The sequence below is a fragment of the Thunnus albacares genome, chromosome 6 (genome assembly GCF_914725855.1).
Source record: "Thunnus albacares chromosome 6, fThuAlb1.1, whole genome shotgun sequence".
NCBI lineage: Eukaryota > Metazoa > Chordata > Actinopteri > Scombriformes > Scombridae > Thunnus > Thunnus albacares.
In genome coordinates, this window is record NC_058111.1 from 18,656,881 (window position 1) to 18,675,618 (window position 18,738).

Here is an 18,738-nt window from a genome sequence, read left to right on the forward strand (position 1 = left end):
TGATTGGTCACATGCACGGTTCAAACTCAGTCCACATCTTCAAAACTCTTCACACAGTCGACTGTACCACGACGCTGCTGGGAACAGTAATTCATTTTACACATCAAAGCAAATCCTTTCAGCAGACACAAACATAACAACTGATTTGTCAATCAGAACACACTAAAATTAAAAACACCAAAAAAACAGACAACACATGATTATCTTTTTATGGCAGTCTTTGAAGTAGTAAATCACTTTGTGATCTCTGTTTTTTATCGTGTAATATGCTGTTTTTTAATAAAATGTTAAATTGGATTCCCTGTAGAATGTCTATTCTACAGGAATGAGTCATGGAAATGCAGCAGGAAAGGTTTATTTTTGAGAATTCTTCTTGTTTTGTGGTGGGATGTTGGTTGAATATAGATGTATTTCAGTGTAGTTATAATTTCGCAAATTGCTGTCCATATGACAGCATATTTGTTTTTTAACATAAACTGAAAAGTTTTGAAGTGAATATGAGAGCATTTGCAAAATGGGCTGCGGATCCACAGAGAGGATATTTGAAGGATCTAGTCATTTAATGCTTTATGTGCAATGCAAATGTCATCACAGTTTGGTCCATAATTGTTGCTGTTGTGTTGACTGTGATGAGTTTTGAAGATGCGTACTCAGTATGAAACCATGCATGTAAGCAATCGTAAAAAACTGTAAACGTGTGATAGGCGTTGTGATAATCACACCTGACAGACAAAGCATCGGACACATCTCACAGTCAAGTCTTACACCTAGATTATTGCATCTGGTTTCTTGCCTTATCTACCCCCCTCTAAACACATGGAAACACACCCTCTACATACAGGCCCCTCACACTAAAGTTAATTTTTTATCTTTTTTCAGGGGGACATACCATATATACCAGTATATAAACTGTGGCTTCATACTGTCTTTTAGATAGAACGGTGGTGTCACTAATCATTTCTTTTCCTCTGACTTCAATACTTTGAATGTTCTTCACATCTTGTGGATCATGGCTGGATTTCTTACATGGCTGTGGAGGTATAGGAATTACATTGTGATAGTTCTGACACCTCTTTTACTTCTGCCACTGCCCCTGATCATCCCGACCTCGGTAAGAACATTGGCCATGATTTTAGACTTCATACTTGCTGTGTACTGATGACTTGTCTAACGAGGGAAAACTGGGGTTCCCAGTGTGATTTTACTGCTGTTGCATGACGTACATATGATGGGGAAAAGCTGTGTGTTATGGTAAAAACTCAAATGTTGCTGAAAATACATGTGTTTGATGGTTTGAATATGTGTCAGCAGCAGCTAAACAAAGGATTTGTTATTTAAGAAGTCATGAAAATTACCCACATTTCTTCTAAAACTTCAGTTTAGCTACAAAATGTAAGATATGTGGCAATTAAAGGCAGAATGCAGCTTTTTACTCACATGGTTCAGCATAGTCATCAGTTTAGTGTAGTGCTGGTGACTGGAAGCTTTGTTGGAGACATGTTAAGAGGAACAAGATCACTTGTGCTTTAGTGTCAGTCCTTATTTGAGTTGAATTAGCTTGTAATGGGATACTTGACACGTCCTTTTCCACTATAAACAGTGAAGTAAAGATTTCTTTCAAGGCCTGATAACCTCTTCAGTTAGATGTATGAAAAGCTGCAGCCAAACTGCTAAAAATGTCTTTCACACATTTATGGGAGGTTTAACAGCTCTATCCGGTAGCTTCCTCTTCCATTTTATCCAACTTACTTAACCCTGTCATACTGTTCAGATCAAAGTTTTTCATTTTCACATTTGAGAGGAGTAAAAACACCCTAAACACCCTTCTTATGGCCTGAAAGTTTTATGACCCAAACTTTTTTGTGTGAAGCTGATGCATTTTTTGTACATACTGTTAAATTTGACCTGTATTTATTCAAAACTGTTGCAGTCTTCACATTCAATAAGATTCATTGAAATCATTATGTCTGTGATGTTCTCCAATGACTAATTAAGTATTTATGAATTAAAAATAGATTTGTGGTGCAGAAGTTTGGTGTAGAGACGAATGCTGGGGAAATACTGTGCAGGGTCAAAATATGAACAGTGTGTAAGGGTTAAATTAGATGACAGCTCTGTCCCACTCTTCACCAGAACATACCATCACAGGTCAAACATCAAAAGAACAGACTTGATTATAAGTCTTTTCCAGGTGTATCTGACCTTTGACCTTCTCTCAAGGGTGTTTTGATACTTAATACACTTTTAACTTTTCTTAAACATGACGCTCGTTGAGGCTGTCACATGAATAACATGGATGCCCGACAATGTAGCGCTTATGTAAACTCAAGGAGCCCTGTGTGAAGAAACTGGTTCATTATGGTCAACCTCCAGTCTTGCAGGTGTTGCTAAACGTAAACGTTCAATATCATAAGGTCCAGTTCACCATGGCCTCTGCCTGTAAGTGTCACAACGGGTTACTTTTCCCCCCCGTGTAGGCGGTGAGTCAAGGTAGCCTCACATGTGACTTAAATGAATTTCAGCCTATTTATTAGTAACTTTGTTATATTAATGTGTATTTTGATAATCATATAAGCCATATATTGTGTTCTCTCTGCTTTTAAGCATCTTATACAAGGCTGCAACAAAGGTTTTTAAGTTTAAATTCCAAGACCAATGTGATTATGAGGAGTAAGCAGTGCAAAGGTCAGAGCAGCAGTGCTTTAAGAGTAGATGTAATAAAACACTGTTGCTATGCACTAATATTATTATGCAAGATACACGAGGGAAGAGGTGTGATAGATTGTCTCAATGGTAGAGGATGAAAATAAAAAAGGTGTTAATGGGAGACATATTACACTTCATATGTGTAGAAATGTTTTTTTGTAAAAATGTATTTTGAGGTCAAAGAGGCAAATATGAGCTGATTCAGCCGATGTCATTTTACTACTAAAGAGCCAGTAGAGAGAAGACTAGAAACTCAGAAACTTGTGACTTGACTATGGCCAGGCGGTTCAGCCTCCTTGTAACACTCCAGGTGCCCGTTTCACTAAAGCGCTGCTCAGATGCATATCGCAAATGGCGAAAGCGTCTCGTTTCACTAATGTTTGTCACTCACAAATTGCAAATTAGTCCACCAGGGCCCTCAAATGCTTATGCCTGGGTTGCACATATGGTATTTGTTTTGTTTAGTAAAACATATGTCAAAATTGACAGGAGAAGAAATTATATCATGTTGAGAAATCACAGCTTGCATATTGCAAATTCTTGTGAAACAGGCCCCAGCAACATTTTAAAGTTCGAGTCCTAGACAGCCACCAAATAGGAGATTTTGGGGAGGTTGGAGACACAAGTTGCACTATAAATTAATTCACTGGGAGTATTGTATTAATAGAGGCACACTCGGAGAATGGTTATACTTGTTGTTTTGGTTCAAATGAAGAATCTATTTCTGCCTTGACTTGTGTTTTCTGAATTTATTGCTTAAATCCACAAAGTATATTTGAGAAGGAGAGATAGCTTTCCAGTAGGTCATTTGTATCCAAATCTGCAGCCAAATGTTGGCAACAAAATGAAAGAAGTAAACTTTGACAATCAAAAAGGATCAAGGACATCAGTCTGGAAGTGAATTCATGGCTTTTACGTCGTCCTCTCAGCAGCAACATATCCTGGAAAGGATTCTGTCAGTGACCCTTTGTACCATGTAATCTTTGAACAGGATAAATTGAAAAGTGGGCTCATGTTCAGGGGCTCAATCAGTGTCATCAATTCAAAACCCACAATGTTTGTCCTCTTCAGCTTGTCACGATACATGTAAATTTAAATAGAGGTGGTACTTTATGGTTCTTTGATTCTTGTCTAGCTGTCTTTTATACAGAATAATAATATACTGTATATGTGCACACAAAAAACAATAATAAATAATAATACAGTTCTTTATATGGCACCTCACTTAACATGGATATAAATAGAACAAAAAAGCAATTAAACACAAGAAAGTGAAAAATTAAAAAATGAGAAAAATACATTAAGAAGGCAAATCAAGCAGCAGTTATTTTGGTGTTCACCCTTATTTACAAGCCAGTTGTGGACAATTTTACAGGATTAGTACTAAATTAGACAGTAATTAGCCCTAAACTGCTCAAAAGTGCCTAGCAGCTACATAAGAAAAAGCAGAACTATGTGTAAAAATGTAACTTTTATACCATTATAGACACATATACTGTATGCTGTGTATGAAGCATGTTAAGCATCACAGTCCTTGTCTGTCATTACAGGAGGCAAAATGTGGCTTTGTGATAATCCTGATGGCGCTGTACTGGTGTACAGAGTGCATCCCTCTGGCTGTGACTGCCCTGCTGCCTGTAATTCTTTTCCCCATGATGGGCATCATGGAATCAGGCGAGGTATGTCCGACTGTATATTATATACCATTAGTCATTTCTTTGACTTAGATTGAGTGGGAAATATGATGTGTCTGAATATGATTTATTAGTTGAAGGATCTTTTTTACTATTTCAAAAGATTTAGAAACCAGTTGAATATGTTTTACACTCTGTTCTTCTTTTCTTATCCAGGTTTGTATCCAGTACTTGAAAGACTCCAACATGCTTTTTATTGGTGGGCTGCTGGTGGCCATCGCTGTGGAGCAGTGGAACCTGCACAGGAGAATTGCCCTTCAAGTTCTGCTTATTGTCGGTGTGAAGCCATCTCTGTAAGACGCCTTGTTCTCTCAGTAGTGATTGTTTATCACTCAAATTTCCTTACTTGCTTTCTTCCATTTATACCTTTCTATCTAATCATTTCTTTTACTTCCCCTCCAGCCTGATGATAGGTTTCATGAGCACCACAGCCTTTTTGTCCATGTGGATCAGTAACACGGCCTCCACAGCCATGATGCTGCCCATCGCCAACGCTGTGCTGCAGCAGCTGTGTGACAACGAGGCCAATGCTGAAGAGAGGGATCGCGACCTGGCTGCTGCAAAGGATGGCCTGGAAAACCAGGGCTTTGAGATGGGTGACACCAAAGAAAACATGGAGCTCAAAACAAAGGACAGCAGCATCAACATGGGTGTGTGACAGTCTTGTTTCTACTCCACTTGTTAAAGAGAAGATTTGTTGACTTTGGTCGCTATTTTTCTGCTGGTGTCAAGTCAAGCAAAATGATGTTATTTCAAGTAGGTTAAGTAAGGTTAAGTGAAAGCCTGAAATAAAAGGAGATAACTAATAATACATTCTTCAACAGAACATAGAAATTAAAGAATAAAAGTACCACAAAATGTATTCTTGCTGTGATCTGTATCGTGTAATCGGACATTACACAGACTTTGTACCAGGGAGCTCACATACAGGTCCTTCATGTGATGCCCGGATCACTTCAGGGTTGCAGAGCATGTGTGAAAGGGGCTTATGAGATCTTACAAAAAATTACAAATCTTCATATCTTACAAAACGTGCTGTCTTTTTTTTAGTTTATGTCAAATCCTTTCACAGAACTTTTTGTGAATTAAACAATTACAAAAGTTGGTAAAGCATTTCATGTGTTTTCAATGCTGAAAAAACGTCAGTTTGAGTCTCAGCTCTTTCCCTCCAGAGGTTTGCAACAGGAGCCTGGAGGTGGAGCAGCGCAGACTTAAGAGGGAGCAGAAGTATGTGAAGCTGTCGAAAGGCATGAGCCTGAGTGTTTGTTACGCTGCCAGTATCGGAGGAACAGCCACCCTTACTGGAACCACACCCAATGTCATCCTGAAGGGCCAGATTGATGAGTATGACCTATGCACATGGAAATAAAAACACACAAAATACACACACACACACACGAACACACACACACACACACGCATACACACACACTCACACTACAGTTTCTTAGATGTTCCCCATCTTATAAAGCTGTGCATCCAAATAGTTATATTAGCTATTTTCGTCTAAAATTCAGTTTCCTCACAACTGAGGTCTTTCTTTCATTGTTTTGGCCATCATTCCTAACGATTTTTATAACATTTTACTCACAGATTGCAGTGCTGAGATGTTTGGCTGTGGTGATACCAGAAACCACAACTTCCATTAGGATTAGAGTCCATTAGGGAAAGGGGCATGATTAGACACATTTTAAACATCTTTATTAAATGTTTAAAATTCCCCAGTCTTTACCATTTAATATTTCTAAGTAAAAAACAATATGAACACTCTTTGCTTTGCAAAACTTAATTTACACACAACTACACTAAATACAGTGGGTTAAAATACTCTTGGGTATTATTAATGCATTCATTCTCACGTTCACATGCTGGATTACCTGGACTCATTCCCATTCACTTGAATGAGAGTTTGAGTGTTTCCAAAATTACCACAGTAATGAAATGAGTGAGAAAAATGTTATTATTGATAAAAATGATGGTCATAATTAAGTCCCAGGTGGAAAAAAAGCAACAAAATTTTCATGTAATGTGCTTTATGTTGTAAACTTCAACCCTTGAGAGCCTTCTGTCCTGTAACCTTTAAATATTTGAACACTATATACATCTCAAATTATAATGAATAAAATAAATTAAGTAAAAGTTTTGTCCTTGAACACAAATTTATTCAGTCCTCATTCTGAGCAAACTTTGGTAAACTTGACATAATTACAATTATGGCTTCTTTCTTTTGGTCTGAACAGTCAGCTTATGATAAAATGCAGGTTGTGCAGTATCACCAAGATTATCAGTTGTCTGAATTATCATTCCTTGTGTAAAGTTTTTGTTGGGAGTTTTGTTCTTATTATTTTCTGTTCTCAATGCTTTTTGTTTTAATCAACAGACTCTTTCCAGATAATGGTGGCGTAATCAACTTTGCAAGCTTTTTTGGCTTCGCATTCCCCAACATGGTGCTAATGCTGGCTTTGTCTTGGTTGTGGCTGCAGTTTGTGTTTTTGGGCTTCAAGTAAGTGATACCCTCCTTCTGATATGTTATTAAGACCGCACAGCATTACAACATTATGAAGAAAGAGTCATTTATTTCCACTTATTGTGTTATTCCAGCTTGAGAAAGTCCTTCGGATGTGGCACAAACAAAGCTGATGACAAGGAGGCATACCAGGTAATCAAAGATGAGTACAAAAAGTTGGGCAGGATGAGCTTCGCTGAGAGCTGTGTGCTGGTTATTTTCACGTTGCTGGTTCTTCTGTGGTTTACCAGGGAGCCTGGGTTCATACCCGGCTGGGCCACTGTGCTCTTCAACAAAGACAAACCGTGAGTATGATAATTACAGTTAATTAGGCACTTTGGCTATGTCTAGGAGCAGTAAACAAGGGAGGGTCTCTTATCAAGGGTATATTGGGCTGTTTCTTTGAGTGCTGGTCCAGTGTCAGATCAGGTTTTTCACATTATCATTTGCATTATTTTATAGTGTTTATACGTAAACAGATATCTCAAAAGTATTTTCTCATCAGGTACGTCACAGATGGCACTGTGGCCATATTAATGTCAACGCTCTTCTTCTGCATCCCTTCCAATTTTCCCAGATGCTGCAGGAAGTCTGAGGATGGTAAGAAAACTGGCATGCTCATCGTTATTTAATGTGTGCTACAAGTGCTTTGGAAAGGTGAAAAGAAAGAAGAAGATCGCATGTTGAGGGTCTGAAAACATAAAAACATAAAATGCATGTCCCAAGATGGGGGTGCCTGTTTAAAGTATTTATCTCTATTTTGATACTTATGTTATCACAGAAAAATCAGCACATTTTAAGAGGGATAAAATTATATATGTTAAATCAAGAAGGCATTAACTCGATGTATTTTTTTGAGCGATTGGAAGTGTTCATTCACTGTCTCATCACATGTCTGTCACATGAAGATAAGTGTGCAGTTTTATAACCACGTCAATAACTTTAACTGCCTGTGACAACTCATTTTGCTGATTCAGTGCTTTCTAATAAACATTATCCCCACTCCTTCCTGACTTGTAGCCTGATAGCCCCAAGGTCAAGCCTGTACAACAGCACATGCTGTGCTGCTTTTTAGACAAATTACTTACTGTATCAATGAAATTTTTTTTTCCCCCTTGGTAACTTAAGTTGAGCGTGTCCTGCTGCTTTGCTGCTCCTCAGAAAGAGGAAAAGCTTCTGTGTTTTGTACACAGAAGGGTGATACAATGATAAACACACTCTTAGTTTAAAAGGTTTAAGGCAGACTTTGAGGTGTCAAAGTCCATTTCTCATCTTGGAAAAGAGAAAAAAAAAAAGTTGGGTTAAGCAGAGTTTAAAAATATGAATCCTGTTACAACACCACTTTTAATAGTGATTTTCATGGCTTACCTGTTTACCACATTTCCTTTTATCTTTAAGGGGTGCCTTTATGGTCACAGTATCTTATCTGTAGACAATATAAGCTGTGTTTTTCTACACTTAGGAGTAGATATATCATTATTTATGACCATCTTAACCAATAACTGAAAATAAACTGTCGGCTTTTTTCTTTTGTCTTCTAATAGGGGCCCCTGCTGAAGCCCCTTCCCCCCTGCTTAGTTGGGATATTGTCCATGAAAAGATGCCTTGGAACATCCTTTTGCTCCTGGGAGGAGGCTTTGCATTGGCCCACGGAAGTGAGGTAATGCAGCTGATCATTATGTCCACATTTGTCTGAAGATAATTCTTCAAATGTTTGGATACTGATGTGTTTTTTTTCTAAACTGGATAAAGAAATCTGGACTTTCTATGTGGCTGGGAGAAACTCTCATACCACTGCAGAGCATCCCTCCGTTTGCCATCTCCATCCTGCTGTGTCTGCTGGTGGCCATGTTCACCGAATGTTCCAGCAACACCGCCACCACCACTCTCTTTCTGCCAATATTGGCCTCCATGGTGAGACCGAATATGATACTTTGATACTATAATGCTCACTCTCACGTACATCCAGTGCATTAAGCTGAACAATGTTAAAGGATAAGGTTGGTGATGTTTTTCTTATTGTTGACAAATCCCATGCCAGACCTCCGTTGCCCAAAAACAATTAAAAACAGAGACTTTTTTTTAGGCAGTCTTGCATACACTGTACTGCTGCTGTAAATACTCACTAGAGCATGAAATGTGTATTAATCTGCAGCTGAAAATAGTTCCTAACAAATTCACAATTTAATCCTGTTAAATCCTGTTTAATGGGTTTGGGGCTGTGAGCCATAGACCGGGTAGAAAAGCCAGAAAAAACTGAGAGACAGATCAACATATTGTTGGTTTTGCTGTCTTCATTTTTTTTTGTTGACAATAAGAAAAATGTAGAGTAACTCCTGCCTTATGCTTGAACAAAACTTGAAAAAAATTCTGTAAAAACAGGAATGAAAACATTAGCCAACAACTAATAATCTATCATTTGTTTAAGGAGCTATAAACTTTGTGAGCAAAAACTTTTCAAACAACTCAAATAATATTTGATCTTATGTTAGCTAGGAAAGCATTTATGTGTTTGTGTAAAAATTGTACAGTAAGAAGAATTCTGAACTTTTTATTATCTTGCTGTAGCGGTTGGTTGAGCATCACCCTGGGGGCTCATGTTTGACAAATCTGCTGCTGTCTTTGATGTCAAAGAGTTATGTTGTTTGAAAAACATCAGTAGCACTTAAATCCTTCTGGGACCTTTGATATTTATAACTGCCCAGTTTATATCTGTGTGAATGTCCATTTTTCCAGGCCACCGCCATCAAGATACACCCACTGTACATCATGTTTCCCTGCACCATCTCTGCCTCGCTGGCTTTCATGCTGCCTGTGGCCACTCCGCCCAATGCCATTGCCTTCTCCTATGGCAACCTTAAAGTCATGGACATGGTAAGACCTTTCAGAAAGAAAAAGACCCTCTAAGTGAGTGTGTTGACCTGCACACAGTGGTTTGGATAAAGATTGTGAATCCAATTTTGAGATAAGCAGCTTATATTAATCCTGATCCATATCATATTATCTATTTGCATACAAACAATATCCTGAATATTACCATGGAAACTGAGCTCAGGCACACTGTGAAATCTAAAAGCAGCTGCAATGTATACATGCCTCAGTAGCTCGACAAATTGGTATTAATATCATTAGATTGGTATGAAACCTATTCTGTTGATGAAACACTGTGTTGCCTTGTACCAGGCTTTGGATATAAGTTTGTTTATATTGCATTATTTTTCCTTTGTTTACAGGCCAAGACTGGATTCATTTTGAACTTTGTTGGAGTCATAACCATCAACATTGCCATTAACACGTGGGGAGTTGCCATGTTCCAGCTGAATACCTTTCCCAGTTGGGCTAATGTCACCAAAACTCCTTGAATATGAACAATAATTGCTCATTTATCAGGTATCCTACACTGGAGGACTGGACTGGTCGGTGTCGTAGTATTTTTATTCAAAGCTCACCTTTACAGTCCAGTCAATACCTTCTATGCAGCTTTCAATCTTAATATCCTGCCTAACATTGTGATGTTCTCCAGCAACCAGCTGGACAAGCTGACTGGAAACACTGGAATACATTTTGCTAATGTTTTGACTGAATTGGGTTCAGTTAATTTAGATAAATCGCCCTCTGGACAGTCAGCTACACAGGTCAGAACTGAATGCTGTTAGGATCACTGATATCATTTTAGTGGTATGATCAACCGTTTTCCTTCATCTACAAGACGTGATATTTAAAAACAAGTGTTTATTCTAGCAGATGCCAGTCTGAACTGCAGTGAGAAGTACACTGTGGCAAAACTATATTATAAACTATATTGTTAGATCTCTCACATATTTCATGTGAATGGGGACTGACATTGTACATGTGCAATTATACACACTGTCCTACATGCAATTTTAAAAATATGGCAGTTATTCAAAGTCACTTGTAACTTTTTGTGTGTGTCTGTAATATTCAGTTTCCAAGAAAATAAATATTTGTAGTTGAAATGCTCTAAGATCAAGGGTTCACTGTGGTTTCTGATACCCACTTCCACTCAGACTATTAATTTAAGGATGAGCTCAAACCCCATTGCCATCCACAGGATTAGGACCACTGGGTCCCCAATTGATTTAAAGAGAGCCAAAGGGACAGAAGGCAAATCCCTTCAAAAGGGCCAATGTGGGAGAAATGATTGGAGGAAATTATAGGAAACTGTTTGAAAACATTTCATTGAACTCCTTGGCAGGGGGCCGTATATCTGCAGCAGGAGGAACAGGCGGGATTTTAAAATGGCGAAACTACAATGAGGTCAAAGAGTAAGCAGTTATGAAAATGTTTTTGTTTAATCTGGAATCCATTCCCCTAGTAAACACTAAAAGACAGCAACATTCAAAGTTAAAACTATTCCTCTTTACTGTTGAATTGGTTCGCACAGTGATAAAAGTAAATGAAGGCGTGATGGATGTCTGTTATCAGAGGTAAGACAACATGTTTATGTCATAATATCTTCTGTCTTACTTGTCTTATTTTGATTACTTTTGGTCCTTTTCCAATAATAATGTCAGTAGGTTTTATAACAAGTCCAGGCCCAGTTTATGCTTTGTGACTTGCTGTTTGCTCAGGTGGTTTATTAGCATACCATATGTCATGTACACACCATATGCAAGACCTGCTCTCAGAGAGATGTAAATTATAGATAATGTTCTGTAATTATCATGCTTCCTGTAAAGCTTTACCACCTAACTGTATTTACCATTTCTAGAACAGGTTCTTAATAAGGGACCTGAATCGGTAATGAAATGGTAATTGTTAATACAACAAACCGAGAGCAGTCATTTTGGGAGACAGCTGCACATTTTATTGAGAAATATAACTGGTAAAGGCAAGTAATCCCTGAATTTATATAACCTCATCCTGAGCCAAAAAGTAGAAGTATTTAGTGATAAATCTGGGTGCCTCAGGGACTTTGAATGTTTTCAAAAGACACTCATAAATTCTTGTTTCTGATGACATTAAAAATGGATTCATATTGTAACATTATCTAACATTCATCTTCTCATTTGCAAATATTTTTTATTAGAGAAAATCATGAAAATTGTTATGAAACACACACAACATGTTGCTTCATACTTTTAAATTACAGGGAAGACAATTATTGAAGTCAGTTCGTGTGAGGGTTATGTCAAAGGAAATGTCTGGTTTGTAAGAGAACAAAACAATCAATCACACTCCTAAAAAACTGCCTGCCAGATCCCGGGTAGGGCACATTCTGTCGCATCATGACATGTAATGTTGAATATTTTATACAGTTAGTTAGTTGCCAGTTCATTAGGTACACTTATCTAAAACAAATGCAACCTGATATAACAATTCTGTGCCTCCAAGAAAGTGATAATGGTTAAGTCTTTGTGGACTGAGGTGTTGATTCAACAGGTGATGAGGCTTAGGTTGCAGTTTGTGTTGGTGTTGAATTGGCATGACCAGAGAAGTGGTAGTTATATGAGTTCTTGGCATAGATTCCTCTTCAACCAAAATAGTTTCCCTTGAAGTTTTCTGGCTTTGAAAAGGATCCAGGATGACAATTAATGTGTCAAGACAACCGAACTGTTGTTGAGTAAGTGTCTAGATTCCACCGGGTCATATGAGTCACCAGCTTGAGTCACTTTTTAATTGACAGAAACCCGTCAACAAGTTCTGATTTATGTCTTTGTTTTTGACCATCACTACATTTGCATACACTTAGTTACCCGTTCATTAGTCATAGTTATCTAAAACAAAAGCAACCTGCTACGACAATTAACCTCCAAGAAGGTGATAATGTTAAGTTTTGGTGGAGGGTTTTAGAGAGGTGCTGATTCAACAGGCGTTGAGGCTTAGGTTGTAGTTTGTGTTGGTGTTGAATTGTATTGCGTTATACTGTTTCTACTCTCATTGATATAGGCGACTGTAAATGCACTTTTAGTGTCTCAAAAAAACACATCAGTGACAATTCTTCCATCCATTTTCAGCTGCTTATCAGCATCATAAATAACTACATTTATAAAGCGTTTTTATCCAAAGCTGTTTAAAATTTGACTCTCCTTTACCTATTCACACACTCACACACTGATGGCACTGAGCTACCATTCAAGGTGCTGGCCTGACCATTGGGAGAAATTTGGGTTTCTTTTGTGTCTTGCCCAAGGACACTTCGGGACGTGAACTGAAGATGTTCAGAGCCCCAACTCTAGGCCACCAGGGCGCCCCGACATTTGTTAATTAGCACTTAACACAAAGTACATTGGTTTTTAAGGTACTTGGTAACAAATCCAAAGTATTGGATGAGTTGAAATTGAGACCTGATGATGGTACTAGAGGAGAAATCAGGGGATCACCAAGGTTTTAGCCTGGATCTAGAACCAGCATGTGTTTTCCAACAGCTGTCAAAGCCCTGCTTTGACATCACTGAAAAGGGCGTAACCAGAGAAGTTGTAGGTGTATGACTTCTTGGCATAGATTCATCTTCAACAATAACAGTTTCTCTGGAAGTTTACCTGGTTTGAAGAGGATCCAGGATGACAATAAATGTGTCAAGACAACCAAACTGATATTGAGTGAGCAAGTCTAGATTCGGCCTGAATAACAAGATGCTGATTTGCATATAGGAAATTATAAAGTAGTAAATTATGTGGTATTATGACTTGACAGAGGCAAGTTGTGATATATTTCTTTGTTTTTGACTAAGGTTTTAGGCAATGTATCATTCTTGAATCACACTGAAAACAGGCATATCCACTGTGAGTGGACAGTGACATCAAGAAATATCAGTCTGGTTCATTAGAGTCCTGGTTCCTCGAATTCAGGACTTAAAAAGACTAACTGGTGGTGATCAAGGTGGTAGAGAGACACAGCTTTGTTGCTTTTGAAATTTAAAAAAATCAATAACATGTTCTGCAAAACATGATATTGCAACTGAGAACACCTGAGCACTGGAGCAATTATTTCTAGGAAGACAATGAGACTTTCACTGATGTGCCCCCTGGAATCTGTTCCCACATTATACCCTCCTCAAGAACTCCATCTTTGGCAGAAAGAGCCTTAGGCAGTAGCTTCACTCTGCAGAGGCCTTGCACTGTAACACAAGAGTATATTCAACCTGTAATTAATCCTCTGTCTCTCTGTCATTCTCTCACTGAGGACAGGGTTCGTTCAAGGTATATGAGTTAAGGCTGCTGCTGTTTTCCTGGTTCATTGGGAGGATAGGATAGGAATCTACCTGTATTGACATACCTCTACTCCCTCTCCCTCTCTCACTTTCTCCTTGATTTCTCTTGCTCTCTTTGCGCCTCACACTGTCACTGTAAAAGTTTCAGAGAGGATGGTTCTGAGATTAGTCTGACTAGTCTGATGAATCTGACTTCACACCCTGTGGACCACAACAGCCTGATTGATGGGTATGTCTGACATTGAACTCCTATTGGTTGCATCAGAAACTGAAACTTCCAGATTGATTGCTTCTGTTTACCAGAGTAGTCAGGGATTTTTGGTGCATTCGTAACAATGTGTGTGTTCTGATCCTGCCTGTGTTTAATTGTGCTTGTTTGTTCAACGCGCCCACAGGTAAATGGAATGAAATCACATTAAGATAGCCTTTACTGTGAGGGAGCTCAGAAACCAGGGCACGGTGCCTGCTTTTTGCCCCTGGTTGTGATCTGGAGTGTATCTCATGTCCCATTCAGACAAATAACCATTCAGTCAGGCAAAGAAACACTGATGGAAGGAGGAAGAGAGTGCTGCCAGCTGCCAATGACTGCACCAATAGATCTTTTGGAACCTGTTGCAGCAGGTTTTTATTACTGTGTATCTTATTGCTGGGTTAGCCTGGACGAGTGCCAAACACACACACACACACACACACACACACACACACACACACATACACACACACACACACACACACACACACACACGCATTCACAGAATGAGGATGATATTCTGAGCTGCCAAAATCTGAAACCAGCCCATCAACCACTTCAATACAAATTTAGACAGTCAATCTAATCGACGTGCCACTCTGACGGGGTGAATTGGGTTCGAGCTGCACAGCTACAAGTGGGAAATGGGCTTAAGATGTGGACAGGTCTGAGAGGTAAAATCTGACTGAAACTTTAAACCCACAAAGAGGAGACAGACGGGGGAACTGTAACGGAGTTCAAAGGTTGGGTGAGTTTGTTTGACAGTTTTCAAATGTTTGAATGCTTGTGTTTAAATGGGCTGCTGCACCAATTTATACAGCAATCATGTATAGTAGTATTTGATTTACAGTCTTTTCCCCCAGGTCTACTGTATATAGTAACTAAGCAGTAATTGAGAGAAGTGTTGCAGTGCTGTAGTAATGGCAGTGCTGTAGATGTGGAGTGCTGTTGAATCTTTTTGATCTCTGAGCGACACCTTTCTTATGTCAACACTATGGGCAAAACATGTCTGCCAATATATAATCTAGGTAATTAGGCTTGAAATGAACAAATATTTTAAAGCTTGTCTTCTGACAACCATTGTCATCAAAAATAATCAGCCCAGCGGTGTTAATCTTAGCCCATGGGGAGAACTGCATTGTAGAGCTGACAGACAGACACTGATGAGACATGCTCCTTGGGGGAAGTGCACTAGTGTTGGTTTAGTAAGAAAACTTTTGAATTAGTTTGGAAGTTAATTGAACAAATAAAAATTAAAAAATTAAAAAAAAAACAACCAACAAGAATATATCAATAACCCCTTTTTCTGTAGCATTTTATTGTCAGTATCACATAATGTTTTGTTTTGGAAGCATTTACTCCTTTTTCTTTTGTGGATTTCATATATTCATTCATTCATTCATATATATATGTAAAGATCTTTTGAGTGTGTACACATGTGCTTAATTTTTGTCAAAATTGCGCATGTCTTGAATCCATGATGGTTAAATAATGGAGCAATGGAGCTGCAACATCATATCACCTCCAAAACAGGGTGATAAATTCAAATTTTCATCAAATTTAACCTGATAGATAGTCTGATCCAAATAATGTTATGAGATGCGTTGTACCTGGTTCACAGGATAAGTAATATATGATTTAAAGGAGGATTTATTGAACACACAGCAAAAGTTTTTCCCACTAAAATTAACAATGTTTACTTGTCATCTTTTAATTAGTCATTTTCAATCATATCTCAGATTTGATCATAAAATAAGCAGAACACAAAACATCATTTGTCAGCTTTTAATGAAAATCGATAATGTTGTCTTTCCAACTTCCAGCTTTTGCCTGTAAGTCAAACCGACATGCTTTTGTGATTTGATCCAAACCAAAAAGATAAGATTTGCAGTTGTAAACAACATGCTTTCTTGTGCTGTTTCGCCAATGGTAATTGGCACCGCTGCTGGCACATCAAAATGATTTGCATATTAGGAATTCATCACGTTGCCTGAATGAGGGCAGCAGGACGGAATATTGTTGGTACATGTGACATTTTACAGTTAGGGCGTTGGGAGTTGAAGGGGTGGTTTGGGGGGCACTGTTCTCTTTTAGGTGCATTTTACAGAATGAAGCACCCAGGCAGAGTTTGTAATACAGCATCTGTTAATACATTATCTTCTTCATGTGCAAAAAGTAATTACATAGGGGTTGACAAAAAGACAGAGACAAGCTCTGATATTCTTTTACTGAAGCTGCCGCTAACTGATACCTTTGAGTTTTTTACAATACATAAAAAACAAGACTAGATTATAGAGTCAAAAAATGTTTAATGTTAGAAACATGCTAATTACGGATGCCCTGGGAATGCTTTAATTAACCACAATGTTAATAATAATAAAATGTCACAACTAAAGGTCCTGGACTCAAATTAAATGGTAAAAAAGGGTAAATGGCTGCATTTATATAGCACTTTTATCCAAAGCACTTTACAATGTTTATCTTGCTGCTCACTCACCCATTCACACTCACACACCGATGGTGGCACGCAGGGTGCTGGCGCAACCATCGGCAGCGATTCTGGGTTCAATCTTTTGATTAGTGGATGACCCGCTCTACCTCCTGAGCCACAGCCACAGAATACATAAGTTTTATCATTAAAATGTACTCAAGTAAAAGTAAAAGTACTCATTATGCAGCAGAGTTATATTATAGTATATTATATTATTTGATTAATTTTAACTACGTTATATATTTATATGTATTATATATGGGTATGAACATATAAAAATGCATCGTACTAATCTGTAAAGTAACTAGTTACTGTCAAATAAATAGAGTGGAATAAAAAGTAGAATATTTCCTTCTGAAATGTAGTGAAGTAAAAGTGTAAAATAGTATAAAATGGAAAGTAGTAGCAAACAGAGTCCTTGAGTAAATCTACTAAGTCAATACTTATTCTATACGTCAACGCTCCAATATTTAGAGCTCCATTAACCGTATTTGTGATATAAAAACAGAACCAAATTACTATAAGTAATGTGAAAGTGTCAAAAATAAAAAGCCTACTGAGAATCAACATGTTACAATGCAGAGTTCTGGGTATTTATTTAACCTGCACATTGGAGAAAAGATTAGAACAATGGCACATTGGTCTAATATACACAGTTTCTCATCTGTTTCACTAATAGAAGTCTCACAGTGTTGTGATTACTTCCAGTTTGAACATCAGCAATGATTGTAAAATGCCATCCCAAACTATCAATTACTCTGATATTGTGAAGCTTAGTGTAGTTTCACTGAGGCTGCACCTTCATAGACCTGCTGACTGTAAAATCGGTTTAACATTGATCACTTCTCTCAGTACTAAACAGCTGCACTGTCTTGTCTACAACCTGTTGAGTTTCACTTTTTGACTTTTATCCAAGCCTTTGGCAGTAACTCTGACTCAGAAAAACAAACGGAAAACTAAGAAAGATCTGTATATGGGATGTTATTGTGTAACTGTAGGAGGACCTGAGAATACTGTTGACACATCTGAAAAGAGTTATATAATAGAGTGTCAATCATGCCATAGCTCTTCTGCTGCTTAGCAACCATTAAATCAAACGGTAATACAATTATCTTCTCTGATGTGCAAACAATGATTATGCATGGATTCAATCTACACGCATGTTAAAGGCAGAGACAAATTCTGAAATCGAACTGAAGTTGCTGATAATCAGTATTTTGAAATGACAAGAATACATTAGCAGAGTCATTCTCTTTTCAATGAAATATTGCATATTTGCCAAAATGAGAAAAGTAATTTGTAAGTGTAATTTGTAATTACATTCTCTGAGATTGTTTGAGATTATTTTAATATGACCAATTTAAAGGTCCCGATGCAGACAAGAACAATTACGGAAAACAATCTTGCTAATTACATGATTGATGAAAGTGTATATTGTGTATAACTGTCTATTAGTCGTATCAATCAAACAGTGTAACTGCTGAGAGCAGAAACCAGCCAAGATCCAACAGAGATAATAAGATCATTATGAAACTTTTTTTTCACACAGTGATGTATCAAAGGTGCCACAAGTGTATATTTTACTGTGCGTAAAGGAATGTAAAATGGAACATCGTACATTGTTTATACAGCACCAAAGGCACTAATCGTTTTCAGAAATCCTCGTTTTTATAAGGCTGCAAATAAAAAACGAATGAAAAGTAATACAAGGATGCAAAATACTAACACAAAGCTTATTTGAACCTTTGGTGAATACAGTTTCTTTTTGGTCTTAATGATGAGAAAGCTTCACACGGACTATCACCGCTGCTGAAGTTTCTCCTTCACTTCACTCTAAGTGCATCCGTTCTGGCTGGTGTCAGTGTGTCTGTCAAGCAGATGAGAGGATTTGTTGCCACAGTGGTGAAAAGGCAATCT

The 18,738-nt window shown here is 37.9% G+C and overlaps 1 protein-coding gene across 1 annotated transcript; it reads left to right on the forward strand.

Moving 5' to 3' along the window:
* Positions 1-270: 270 nt before the first annotated feature.
* Positions 271-10,857, forward strand: LOC122983906 (solute carrier family 13 member 2-like). The gene is made up of 12 exons (XM_044354092.1): positions 271-1,111; positions 4,257-4,385; positions 4,557-4,693; positions 4,803-5,054; positions 5,559-5,744; positions 6,781-6,903; positions 7,002-7,211; positions 7,412-7,506; positions 8,451-8,566; positions 8,659-8,820; positions 9,643-9,780; positions 10,140-10,857. Exons 1-12 carry the CDS (start codon positions 1,010-1,012, stop codon positions 10,266-10,268), a joined length of 1,779 nt encoding a protein of 592 aa, XP_044210027.1. The 5' UTR covers positions 271-1,009; the 3' UTR covers positions 10,269-10,857.
* The last annotated feature ends 7,881 nt before the right edge of the window (positions 10,858-18,738 follow it).

Bases quoted from the DNA above. Each gene is read 5' to 3' on its own strand.
- LOC122983906 (XM_044354092.1), top strand. From the start codon at position 1,010: ATGGCTGGATTTCTTACATGGCTGTGGAGGTATAGGAATTACATTGTG. The intron at 4,386-4,556 runs GTATGTCCGACT...TTTCTTATCCAG, and splicing joins GCATCATGGAATCAGGCGAG to GTTTGTATCCAGTACTTGAA. The intron at 4,694-4,802 runs GTAAGACGCCTT...CTTCCCCTCCAG, and splicing joins GTCGGTGTGAAGCCATCTCT to CCTGATGATAGGTTTCATGA.